The following is a 13860-nucleotide window of genomic DNA, read 5'->3' on the forward strand; positions in this document are numbered from 1 at the left end:
AGATGCTTTTGAACTGTGGTGTTGGAGGAAAGTTCTGAGAGTGCCTTGGACCGCCAGAAGATCCAACCAGTCCATCCTCCAGAAAAAGCCCAACTGCTCATTGGAGAGAAGGATAGTAGAGGCAAAGATGAAGTACTTTGGCCACAGAAGAAAGGAAAGCTTAGAGAAGACAATGATGCTGGGGAAAATGGAACGAAAAAGGAAGAGGGGCCGACCAAGGGCAAGATGGATGGATGGCATCCTTGAAGTGACTAGCTTGACTCTGAAGGAGCTGGGGGTGGCCATGGCCGACAGGGAGCTCTGGCGTGAGCTGGTCCATGAGGTCACGAAGAGTCAGAAGCGACTGAACGAATAAACAACAACAGAGACTAAGCCCTATATCCCCTTCACAAGAATGCATTCCACCACCAAATTTCTATTGGAGAACCCTACACACAGATGAATAACAGCTTTTGCTGTGAAAGGGAAATATCAGCGCATGTTGTTGTTGCTTTCCTCAACCATCTAATGGAACTGCATTGTAAAAGATGTACACCAGGTAGCATGTTTTGCAGCCTGACCTGTTAAAAGGGCTTCAGTTGCCATAGTAGCCCATACCCCACAGCTTCTCTGCCTTGCCCATGCGGTTGAGTGCCCAGCCATCTGGCCGTGGGAGCGATTGCCTCGGAGATGCCCCTCACTTGGCCTCCTTTGAGTAGGCCTGCCTTCTGGCATTTGGTAGCAGAAATGTACCTCCAGCTAAAGTTGTGCACATGTCAGGGTTCTTCTTTGTCAAGTGAGAGGAACTTGCCTTATTAATTGCATTGCGGGTATCTTGGACTGGTTTATCATTCAATGCAGTTTGTTGACTCTTAAGAACAAGAAATAATAATAATAATAATAATAATAATAATAATAATAATTTCCAGGCTATATGGCCATGTTCTAAAGACATTTTCTCCTGACATTTTGCCTGCATCTATGGCAAGCATCCTCAGAGGTAGTGAGGTCTGTTGGAACTAGGAAAATTGGGAACTAGGAAAATTGGGTACTCAAAAATTACAACACATCAAATCACTCTCAACAAAAGATTCCCCCCAGGGACTTCCAAGCCATTAAATGCTAATCAAGGTGGTCAGCTGAAACATTCACACCTAGCTCCAGTAGACAAGAGTCCTTTGTCCCACCCTGGTCATTCCACAGATATATAAACCCATTTTCTACTTCCAACAGACTTCACTACCTCTGAGGATGCTTGCCATAGATGCAGGCGAAACGTCAGGAGAAAATGCCTTTAGAACATGGCCATATAGCCCGAAAAAACCTACAACAACCCAGTGATTCCGGCCATGAAAGCCTTTGACAATACAATAATAATAATCTTTATTTATATTCTGCTCTATCTCCACAAAGAGACTCAGGGTGGATTCCAAACATAAAGGGCAAACATTCAATGCCCAAATACAACAATACATCCATACTAACAAAAATTTATACAGCCCAACATATAAATATGAATTTAACTTAACAAACTAAAATTAAATAAAAAGCACAGCCTGTTATAAAAGACATAAGACAAAACATTTAATGATTAGCATTTAATGGCCTAGCAGTTTCAAGGTCAGGCTTCTTACTGCCTGGAGGAATCCTTTGTTGAGAGGTGATTAGCTGCCCCTGATTGTTTCTTGTCTGGAGTTCCTCTGTGTTTGAATGTTGTTCTTTATTTACCGTTATGATTTTAGAGTTTTTTTTAATACTGCTAGGCCATTAAATGCTAATCAAGGTGACCAATTGAAACATTAACACCCAACTCCAACAGACAAGAGTTCTTTCTCTCACCCTGGACATTCCACAGATATATAAACCCCATTTTCCTAGTTTCCAACAGACCTTACAACCTTTGAGGATGCCTGCCATAGATGTAGGCAAAACGTCAGGAGAGAATGCTTCTGGAATATGGCCATACAGCCCGAAAAATCTACAACAATCCAGTGATTCTGGCCATGAAAGCCTTTGACAAGGGATGGACAACTTTGGCCTTCCCTCCAGGTGTTGGATTTTAACTCCCACGAGTTAAAATCCAACACCTGGATCCAACACCTGGATCCAACACCTGGATCCAACACCTAGTACACTTTAATACAGAGATGGGCAAACTCTGGCCCTCCAGGTGTTTTGGACTTCAACTCCCACAATTCCTAACAGCCTATGGCCAATTGAAAATTGGCTGTTAGGAATTCTGGGAGTTGAAGTCCAAAACACCTGGAGGGCCGGAGTTTGCCCATCTCTGTATTAAAGTGTACTAAGTACTGTCTTATTTAATTTTTGTCTTGCCTTCCCTCAATTAAGCGGCTCAAAGCAGCTTACAATATAAGTTAGAAGACAATAGCTAAGGTGATATATAGTGCAATTTTTTAAAAAGCTGTTGAACAAGTGGAGAAACATTAGTATAAAAAGGTTAAACGCATTCAAAACATAGCCAAGGGTATAGTGCACTAATTAAATATATCCTTAATGAATTATCATAGAATCATAGAATCATAGAATCAAAGAGTTGGAAGAGACCTCTTGGGCCATCCAGTCCAACCCCCTGCCAAGAAGCAGGAATATTGCATTCAAATCACCCCTGACAGATGGCCATCCAGCCTCTGTTTAAAAGCTTCCAAAGAAGGAGCCTCCACCACACTCCGAGGCAGAGAGTTCCACTACTGAACGGCTCTCACAGTCAGGAAGTTCTTCCTCGTGTTCAGATGGAATCTCCTCTCTTGTAGTTTGAAGCCATTGTTCCATTGCGTCCTAGTCTCCAGGGAAGCAGAAAACAAGCTTGCTCCCTCCTCCCTGTGGTTTCCTCTCACATATTTATACATGGCTATCATATCCCCTCTCAGCCTTCTCTTCTTCAGGCTATCCTTCTGCTCCAAGCTGTTAAAAGCTGGAGGCCTTGTTGAACAAAATGGGCATTGCTGTTGGCATAAGACTAGTTCCTAGTCGGGCAAGCCTTGCATCAAAACATATGGGATTTTGTCAACAAACTTTGCCCACACTGATAAATCCATAGCTTGTATCTGCACCAAGGCTTTGGAGGGCTAAGTGGATCACATGCCATTCAAAAGTGGAGGTTTCATCTTTTGATGTCGTTGTCAAGTGTAAAAAACACTAGCCAGTGGTTCTCAACCTGTGGGTCTCCAGGTGTTTTGGCCTACAGCTCCCAGAAATCCCAGCAAGTTTACCAGCTGTTAGGATTTCTGGGAGGTGAAGGCCAGAACATCTGAGGACCCACAGGTTGAGAACCACTGGGTTATACATTCAATGCTATTTTCTAGATATGCAAACAGACAGAGGTATTTTTGGCATTGCCTGGAGCCTGGAGGTTATACTTGATTCCACCACGGGGGGAGCTGTCGCTTCATCCGCTATGACACTGACTCATTCAATCGTATTTCCTCCTTGCTCTTTGACCGCTGGCCATTTTATAGCATCATGAAATACCTCCCTGCTTTAAGCAGTTTCTAATTTCTCTACTTACAGCTCACAGCTCAGCTGTTTTCAAACTTCTTAGGTGGACAGTAAGCTAGGCTTAACAGTCAGGTGCTCAATCTGACTCAGGCTTTCAACCTGTCACCTTCTGGTCGGCAGTGATCTATTGCAACTGGTGATTAGGTGGTGATTAACCAGCTGTGCTACAGCCTGGCCCTATTTAAAAGAAAAATACTCCAGCATTTGGGGACCCCTCTCCCCAGTACCAACTGCTGCTCTGGGCCAGAGTGAAGAGAGAGAGCTCCACCTTGTCTCCTGTGCTATGCTAATAATATAATATAATATAATATAATATAAAGTAATATAATATATTGTATATACATATAATAATTATAATATTATAATGTAATACAGTGTAATACTACTAATAATAATATGATATTATAATTATATATTTATATTGCATGTAATATTACTAATAATCTGGGATTATTAGTAATATTACATGCAATATAAATATATAATTATAGTATCATATTATTATTAGTAGTAGTACACTGCATTACATTATAATATTATAATTATTATATGTATATACAATATATTATATCCCAGAATCCCAGAATGGCTTCCGCCCCTCCAGAGCAACAGTGGACATGATGATCTTCACTGCACGACAGCTCCAAGAAAAATGCAGGGAACAAAACCAACCTCTGTACATGGCATTCATCGACCTTGCAAAGGCATTCGACACAGTGAATCGCAACGCTCTCTGGACCATCCTCCAAAAAATCGGGTGCCCAAACAAATTTGTGAACATCCTGCGGCTCCTCCATGATGACATGATGGCAACAGTCTTGGACACCAATGGCTCCCAAAGTGACCCATTTAAGGTGGAATCAGGTGTCAAACAGGGATGTGTTATTGCCCCAACCTTATTCTCCATCTTCTTCGCTATGATACTTCACCTTGTTGATGGGAAGCTTCCCAGCGGAGTGGAAATCATCTGTCAGACAGATGGTAAGCTGTTTAACCTCAGCAGACTGAAAGCCAAAACCAAGGTTACAACAACATCTGTTATAGAACTCCAGTATGCTGATGACAATGTCATCTGTGCTCATTCAGAAGAAGATCTACAAGCCACTCTAAACACCTTCACAGAAGCATACAAGAAGCTCGGCTTGTCATTGAACATTGAGAAAACCAAAGTGCTATTCCAGCAGACACCAGCCCACCCCTCTCCAATGCTAGCAATACAACTTAATGGTGTAACATTAGAAAATGTTGATCATTTCCGCTACTTTGGCAGCCACCTCTCCACTAAAATCAACATCGACACCGAATTCTATTTTAATAGGACCAGACGTATGTTGTATGTTGTGTTTGCACTGTCTGTTTTTGATAAGGCCAACTGGCTAATCAATAAAATTGTTGTTGTTGTTGTTATTCTACTAATAATATTACAATATACTAGTATAGCATAACATAGTAATATTTAATACTGTTATTGTACTATGCTAATAATATAATATATTGTATGTATGTATGTATGTATGTATATATATATATATATCGTAAGCCACTCTGAGTCCCCTTTGGGGTGAGAAGGGCAGCATATAAATGCCATAATGAATAAATAAATAAATAAATAAAATATTCTACTAGCTGTCACTTGACCCCAGAAACTCCTTATCTGCCTCTGCTAACTGATTTCTCCCAATCTTTCTCCCCTTTCCAAGGTTCATAGCAAAGACAAGAAATACGTGTGCAAAGTGTGCAGCAGAGTGTTCATGTCTGCGGCCAGCGTGGGAATTAAGCACGGCTCCCGGCGCCACGGCATTTGCACGGATTGTTCAGGACAAGGCATGGCTGGCCACTTGGATGCCGGTGGAGGAGACGGGTCTCCGGACAGACTGTATGGCCCAGAAAGCCATTACATGGAAGACGCCGAGGACCTCAAGGCGGAAGGAGACGAAGACCTGGCGGACGACGACGACATGAAATGGAAGGACGAGGACATCGAAATCTCACAAGACGATGGGATCTTGGAGGACGACAGAGATGGGATTGACTCCCCACAGGAGCATGAAAACTCTGGAGACACCGATAAGGATTTCACTTGGATTTCTTAGGGATTTCTGCTCTTTTCCTCATTGGTTTGGGGCTACAGAAGGGAAGGAGAAACTCAAGTAGCTCTGTCTGTGTCTCAGTATACAAATGGCCCTTGTGCATGGAGGTTTGAAAAAAAAGAAACTAAAGAGAAAGCAAGTTCTTTATCTATTCCATTCATATCAGTACATATTTCCTGTGATGGTACCACTTTTGTAGTGTCCCTGCCTTTCAGTGGGAGTCAGTCAGAGTGAATGCAGACTGTGCAGAGTTTCCTCCCTCCTCAAATATTTTTTCCACTGTCAGCCAGCTTCAAAGGCTTCCCAAACTATAATTATTAAAATATTTTAAAATAACTGCTACTCCCAACAGCAAGGGATTTGGTATCAAGGTTACTGGGAATAAACAAAGCAAGAGGGAGAATTTGCAGACTTCCCCCTGCGTTTGATATGCCAGAGAGAACAATAATCTTTCAGGGTTCCTTGCAGCCTTCACTAGGAAAAAAAATACTCTTTCCCTAAGGTCATTTGATAAAAAAGAATTAATTTGTCCCACTGACATTGGTAAGAGAAGGATGCCCAGATCCACAGCTTGGTTCTTCATGGAAGGAGGTGGGGAATAGCTGTGGCAAAAGTGCCCCCTTGTGGCTTGCCCACTTCCGTGCACTTGGCTTCACTTGGTCAGGCTCTTCCGTGATATATGCAAGTTTTGAATTTAACATCCTGAGAATATGACGAGCCAAGTTACCACGTGCTTTGCCATAGTCTATAGAGCGTGTGAGTGAGAGAGCTTTTGGAAAAATCTCTCTTATTTCCCAAGGCAGCTCTATCAGTCCTTGCTTTTCCATCTAGGGAATTGTGGAATCTCCAGTGCTGAATCATAGAACCATTGAGTTGGAAGAGACCTGGTGGGCCATCCAGTCCAACCCCCTGCCAAGAAGCAGGAAAATCCCATTCAAAGCACCCCCGATAGATGGCCATCCAGCCTCTGCTTAAAAGCCTCCAAAGAAGGACCCTCCACCACATTCTGGGGCAGAGAGAGTGTTCCCTTGCTGAACAGCTTCCACAGTTAGGAAGGTCTTCCTCATGTTCAGGTGGAATCTCCTTTCCTATAGTTTGAAGCCATTGTTCCTTGTCCTAGTCTCCAGGGAAGCAGAAAACAAGCATGCTCTCTCCTCCCTGTGGCTTCACCTCATATCTTGACCCATGGTCCTCATCATGTTTTCTCTCAGCCTTCTATTCTACAGACTAAACATGCCCAGCTCTTTAAGCCGCTCCTCATAGGACTTGTTCTCCAGGCCCTTGATCATTTTAGTTGCTTTCCTCTTTCTCTGGAGGTTTTTAAGTAGAGGCTGGATGACTATCTATCAGGAGTGCTTTGTGTGCTCCTGAATGGCAGAACAAGGTTGGGCTGGATGGCTTTTGGAGTCTCTTCCAAATTTATGATTCTAGGAATTGATCAGTGGGGAAGTTCCATTTGATTTTCTATTTCAGGTACCCAAATATCGTTGGCAGAATGTCATGATTGCAGCACCATTTCCTTTGCATACTTTCTGCAACATTTTGTGGGTTGTTGTAGGTCTTTTGGGCTGTGTGGCTATGCTCTAGGTGCATTCTCTCCTGATGTTTCGCCTGCATCTGTGGCAGGCATCCTCAGAGGTTGTGAGGCGACCTCATAACCTCTGAGGATGCCTGCCACAGATGCAGGCGAAATGTCAGGAGAGAAGGCTCCTAAATCATGGCCATATAGCCCGAAAGACCTACAACAAGCCAGTGATTCCGGCCATGAAAGCCTTCGACAATACGTTTCGTGGGTTTACATTATTTTAAAAACATATTCTGAAATTAAATAATCAATCAGGTTTCTGGTGCCAGACCTGGCAATACACATGTACCCTGGAACATTTGCAGAAACGTATTTGGTGTCTCAGGCCTAAGAACTGGAGAGTAATTTATGAAGGGTTACTACTTTTCTGGGGCTACTTCTTGATTTCCAAACATTGGCCCTCACTCCTTGTGCAGCATGACTAACCTTGAAACTGTCGGAACCAGGGAGCCAAATAAGAGAAAAGGTGCTATTTTTCAATTTTGCTGTTTTCTGCAGCCAAGACAGCAGACTTCTTTTGAGTGTGCACCATCTTTGAAGAGCACTTATATCAAGGAGATGGACTGCATGACCTCTTCCAACTCTTCGGTCTTTGTTATTTATTGTGCTGTTTCATTTCCCCTTGGAACTAATGTAGTGAAGGAAACTTAACATGTCAGAGGGAGAGAACAAAGGCTCCTTATTCTTACTGTAAATTGTTACTTCACCTTTATAAGTCAGTGGAGGAGGTGAAGGTCACAAGATCTTCAAGCAACGTTCTTGAGGAAGGAATCTGAATTAGTCGGTTTCTTTCAACAGTCATGCTTCTTTTCCTTTTCTCAAAAGGGCTACAGAGTTTCCCCCCCTTGTTTTGTTAGATATATAAAGAACTGTACCATGTTCACCTGTTGTGAAATGGTTTGAGAATTGCTGTAGGACATGTCCACCTGTGCTAAAGGTAAAGGTTTTCCCCTGACATTAAGCCCAGTCGTGTCCAACTCTGAGGTGTGGTGGTCATCTCCATTTCAAAGCCAAAGAGCTGGCTTTGTTCGTAGACACCTCCAAGGTCATGTAGCCAGCATGACTGCATGGAGCGCCGTTACCTTCCCGCAAAAGCTGTACCTATTGATCTACTCACATTTGCATAGTTTTGAACTGCTAGGTTGGCAGAAGCTGGGGCTGACAGTGGAAGCTCACACTGCACCCCCGGATTTGAACCTGTGACCGGTCAACAGGCTTAGTAGCACAGTGGTTTAACCCACTGCGCCACTGAGGGCTCCCTGTCCACCTGTGCTATCATCAGCAAAATGTTAGGAGGAATGGAGTTAGCTCAGGCATGGGCAAACTTTGGCCCTCCAGATGTTTTGGACTTCAACTCCCACAATTCCTAACAGCCTAGCAGTGTCCAACTCTGGGCACCACACTTTGAAGGGAGATGTTGACTCTAAGCTGGAATGTGTCTAGAGGACGGGTGCTAAAATATGAGGAGCGGCTTAAAGAACTGGGCATGTTTAGCCTGCAAAAGAGAAGGCTGAGAGAAGACACGATGAAGGCCGTGGAACAAATGTGAGGGGAAGTCATAGGGAGGAGGGAGCAGGCTTGTTTTCAGCAGCTCTGGAGACTAGGGTGGAAAACAATGACTTCAAACTACAGTGTTCCCTCGCTACTTCGCAGTTCGCTTTTCACAGACTTGCTGTTTCGCGGGTTTTTGCCTGTTTATGAATGGTTGCTGATGCATGATGTTCTAATCCCTCCTCCTGGCAACAATGGAGTGTGGAAGGGGGTTTCAACCTCCCCCTCAAGAGAGAGGCAGCCAATCAAGAGAGATTACAAAGCAAAGCAGAGATAGCTAGCAAAAAAAGGTGTGTGGTGCCTTTAAATGTCTCCTTGCTTCTGCCTCACCCTTGGAACTCGATATACATATATAGCATCCCTACTTCGTGGATTTTCACTTCGTGGATTTTCACCCGCGATAAGTGAGGGAACACTGTAAAGGAAAGAAGATTCCATGTGAACATTAGGAAGAAATTCCTAAATGTGAGAGCTGTTCAGCCCCGGAGTGTGGTGGAGGCTCCTTCTTTGGAGGCTTTTAAACAGAGGCTGGATGGCCATCTGTCGGGGGTGTTTTGAATGCAATTTCCCTGCTTTTTGGCAGGGGGTTGGACTGGGTGGCCCACAAGGTCTCTTCCAAATCTATGATTTTATGATTCTACGACAGCCTTCGACAACACATTGAAGAGACTTGTTGTTGGGCTTTTGCATCCTTCTCAAATGCCAGCCTCATGACATTTCTTGACCCTGGAGAGAAGCAATATTCCCAGCCATTTTGAAGGATCTTCCCAGATCTCTGTCCAAGAAAGGAAACTTGCCTGGTTTCCTACAAATTTCAAAACTCTCTTTCATTTAAATGACAAGATTGGAGTCTTGCTTGCCAGGTGGTGGAGGGTGGGCCATTTCATCCCCTTGGTGCTTTTCTCTCCGTCTCCAAGCGCTTAAACTTTTATGGGTTTCAAAAGGCAAAAAAGAAAAAGAAAAAGTTTTGCACATCTTTCGTTTTCAATATTATTAAAGAGAGAGAAGCTCCGGTTTCTAAAAATGCATCCATAAATTGAAGAGGGAAAGCTTTTGTAATACTGAAGGTATCTTTATTTCAACCCGCTCATCCTGTGACCTGTGCAAATCTTAAGAAAGCCACATTGGATGGTTTTGGTGGATTTGTAATTTTCTAGGCTCTTTCAATGTATGGTTTGGATTTCTGCCTTTTTTAAAAAGAAAGTCCATCATGGTTAGAAGTGCAGTGTGCGTGTCCTTTCATAAAATACATATATATTTATTTTTCAGCGTGTTTAAATCTGTCTTCTAAAAAAAACTAATGGAATTGAACAAAAAGAAGGACAGTGTTTGGACGCGTTTTTTGCTGCAAATATTCTATATTATACTGACTTTATATATTATTATTATTATAAACCTGTGTTTGTTATGGAAATGTTTAATATTGGGAAGGGGGTTCGGTTACGGGGCAATTTTAGTACTTAATGTGGGGTCAAGATGAGAAACTATTTGCATTTGTACCATTTTGTCAGGTAACCATGACCGTAAAAAAAAACTCAAAGTGCAGGGTCTGCCTGCCTGATACTCACTTCGTTTTGGGATTAGCTTAGAGAAATTTGCAAACAACCAACCTGTTTGAATAAAGTTGAGATACTGCTGCTAAAAATGTCTTTTTGAAAAACATACGAGTGTGGCCATAGGGTTCAAGTGTTGGGATATTATAATAATAATAATAATAATAATAATAATAATAATGCTTTATTTATATTTGGCCCTATATCACCAAGGGGACTCAGGGTTCACAGTACACATACACAGTAAACATTCAATGGCATTTGGACACACGACAGAAACCAACAGAAAGGAGGTATGTGGTGTCAACATCCAGATTTTTGGCACCTTGGAGGTTGCGCTCAAATCTGGCCACAGGGTGTGCTGTCACTCCATCCTCTATGAGAAAAAGCCATCAGGACTTCCTCCTTCCATTTGGTCACAAGGCGTTTTCTGATCTTTTTCTTTTATGCTGTTGTAGAATACTTTCCCCACTTTTTAGCGGTACCCAATTTCTCTACTTGCAGTTCTAAGCTGTTTTCAAACTGCTTAGATCAGGGATCCTCAAACTAAGGCCCGAGGGCCAGATATGGCCCTTGAAAGTCATTTACCCGGCCCTCGCACAGGGTCAACCTAAGTCTGAAACGACTTGAAAGCGCACAACAATCCTATCTCATCAGCCAAAAGCAGGCCCACACTTCCCATTGAAATACTAATAAGTTTATATTTGTTAAAATTGTTCTTCATTTTAATTATTGTATTGTTTTGTGTTTTTTGCACTACAAATAAGATATGTGCAGTGTCCATAGGAATTCATTAATGTTTTTTTCAAATTATAATCCGGCCCTCCCAACAGTTTGAGGGACTGTGACCTGGCCCTCTGTTTAAAATGTTTGAGGACCCCTGGCTTAGATAAACAGTGAGCTGGGCTGACAGGACAGAAAAAGACAGAAAGGAGGTATGTTGTGTCGACGTCCAGCTTTTTGGCGTCTTGGAGGTTGTGCTCGGATCTGGCTACAGGGTGTGCTGTCGCTCCATCCTCTAGGACGAAGAGCCATCAGGACTTCCTCCTTCCTTTTGGTCACCAGGCATTTTCTGAACTTTTTCTTTTATGGTGTCGTAAAATACCTCCCCTACTTTTTAGTGGTACTCAATATCTCTACTTACAGCTCTAAGCTGTTCTCGAACTGCTTAGGTAAACAGTGAGCTGGGTTGACAGTCGGGTGCTCATGCTGACCCGGAACTTCAAACTGGCCACCTTTTGGTTGGTAGATCTTATTGCTGCTGGTGATTTACCAGCTGTGCTAAAGCCCGGCCCAAGAAATTATCTTAAGAGATCAGGTTTCGAATCTCCACTCTGGCCATGGAAAACACTTATTGATAACCATAGGTAGGTCACAATTCTCTCAGCCTCAGATGAAGGCAATGGCAATCCCCCTCTGAACCAATCTTCTTAAGAAAACCCCATGGAAGGGCTGCAAAAGTTGGAGGAACACAACATGGATTTTGCAGCATGAATGTTTACATAGCAAATGCTCAGTGCTGGGAATATAATCTCTCCCAATGTTGTGGAGCAAACAGTGCCACATAATTCCCAGTGGGGTATCAGCATATCTTACAGGTCTGTAATGTGCATCTAACTGGAGATCTTTCCCAGATTTTGCCTTCTGCTGCCATTGGGCTCTTCCAGGACCCATCCCTTCTTGTATTCCTGTAGGTTAGGTTCTGCCATACGTTGGAGATTACTTCAAGGTACCCAAAAAGCACCCAAAATGGAAGTTTCCATCTTCTATTTGCCAATCCATTTGCATTTGGATAAGGGTGCATCTGCACTGGATGTAATCCAGTTCAACAGCACTTGAACTGCCATGGCTTGTTGCAATGGAGTCCCAGGAGTTGCAGTTTAGCCTTCTCTGTCAAATAGTGCTTGTACCTCATGGAACTAAAACTCCACAGCACTGAGTCATGGCAGTTAAAATGATGTCAAACTGCATTCGTTCTACAGTGTAGATGCACCCCAAATCTCTCTCCTGCAAGAGCCAAAGCTACCAGTAAAACAAGTGTTTAGAAATGCCTGGGAATCTCCTAGGTTTGGAAAGAAGGTGCCAGAGAGCTCTTACCATCTCCTCCTCAGTCCTTTGGCCAAGCAAAGCACGGCACCGGTCCAGCAAAGGCTTTCCTCCTATCCAGACTGTCAGCTGGAAGACTCTGCATTTACAATGGACCTGAACTCAGGGCTGCAATGAACTCCCTCATTGCCAAGTCTGGCTGCCTTTAAGGACTGAGGCACATGCCTTTCCCCACAAAAAGCAGACTGTTAGGAATCGTGGGAGTTGAAGTCCAAAACACCTGAAAGGCCCAAGTTTGCCCGTGCCCGCTTTACAGCATTTACACAAAGCACAATTTGCATATTTTTAACATCTTGGAAGTTTTGCTTTGGAAGAAGAGTGAGAAATTGGGCGAAAATGGCAGGTTTGTGACCACACGGAGCAGTGAAAGCTCCTTCTTCGGAGACTTTTAAACAGAGGCTGGGTGGCCATCTGTCGGGGGTGCTTTGATTGTGCTTTTCCGGCATGGCAGGGGGTTGGACTAGATGGCCACGTGGTCTCTTCCTACTCTATTATTCTGTGATACCAGAACATTTCTCCAACTCATAGGACAGCCTGTTTAATTAACTTTCCAGCGATAGTAAACAATCCTGTTTCCTCACCTATGGCTCACACCTCTATCTCGCTATCAATCGATCCATCAATCTTTGGCTAATGGAACTTGTCCAGGGAGATCACTACTTTAACTAGCAGGTAAAGGTTTTCCCTGACATGTCCGTCTTTGGGGGTTGGTGTTCATCTCCATTTCTAAGCCAAAGAGCCAGCATTGTCCATAGACACCTCCAATGTCATGTGGCCGGCATGACTGCAAGGATTGCCCGCTTGCCTGATTTCCAACAGACCCCACAACCTCTGAGGATGCCTGCCATAGAGAAAGAACTCTCGTCTGTTGGAGGCAAGCGTGAATCAGCAGGAATCAGCCAGGCCTTGAAGCTGCAAGGTTTTGCAATGCTAAAAGTGAAAGTTTTCTCCTAACATTAAGTCCAGTCATGTCCACCTCTGGGGATTGGTGCTCATCTCTATTTCTAAATCAAAGAGCCGGCGTTGTCCGTAGACACCTCCAAGGTCATGACTGCATGGAGTGCCGTTACCTTCCTGCCAGAGTGGTACCTATTGATCTACTCACATTTGCATGTTTTCAAACTGCTACCTTGGCAGAAGCTGGGGCTACCAGTGGGAGCTCTTGCCACTCCCCAGATTGGAACCACTGACCTTTTGGTCAGCAAGTTCTGCATCTCAGCGCTTTAAACCACTGCGCCACTGGGCCTTTAACTAGCAATGTACTAGAAATGTAGTAAGGATTAGCAATGAGATTTAGGCCTGAGCATCTCCATGTGCTGACAAATAGTTGTCCTTCTACGTGTCCAAGTTTCAGTTGTGTGGATTTGATTGTTCACAGGTTTAATATTTTCACTCTTGGAGTTCATATGTATTCTCCAGGCCCTCTAGCATAACTTCAGAGTATATAAAGTGATCTTCACTTTATGTTTTCCCCATTTTT

The 13860-nt window shown here is 43.4% G+C and overlaps 1 protein-coding gene across 1 annotated transcript in view; it reads left to right on the top strand.

Annotated features, from left to right (window-relative positions):
- ZBTB46 (zinc finger and BTB domain containing 46) overlaps window positions 1–7237 on the top strand; it is a 66972-nt gene extending 59735 nt beyond the window's left edge. Inside the window, exon 5 of the mRNA XM_060771898.2 lies at window positions 5196–7237. Within this exon, the coding sequence (XP_060627881.2) occupies window positions 5196–5588 (393 nt within the window). The 3' untranslated portion in view covers window positions 5589–7237. The remainder of the gene's footprint in view (window positions 1–5195) is intronic.
- Window positions 7238–13860: the final 6623 nt, after the last annotated feature.

This window comes from Anolis sagrei, chromosome 4 (genome assembly GCF_037176765.1).
Source record: "Anolis sagrei isolate rAnoSag1 chromosome 4, rAnoSag1.mat, whole genome shotgun sequence".
Lineage (NCBI taxonomy): Eukaryota > Metazoa > Chordata > Lepidosauria > Squamata > Dactyloidae > Anolis > Anolis sagrei.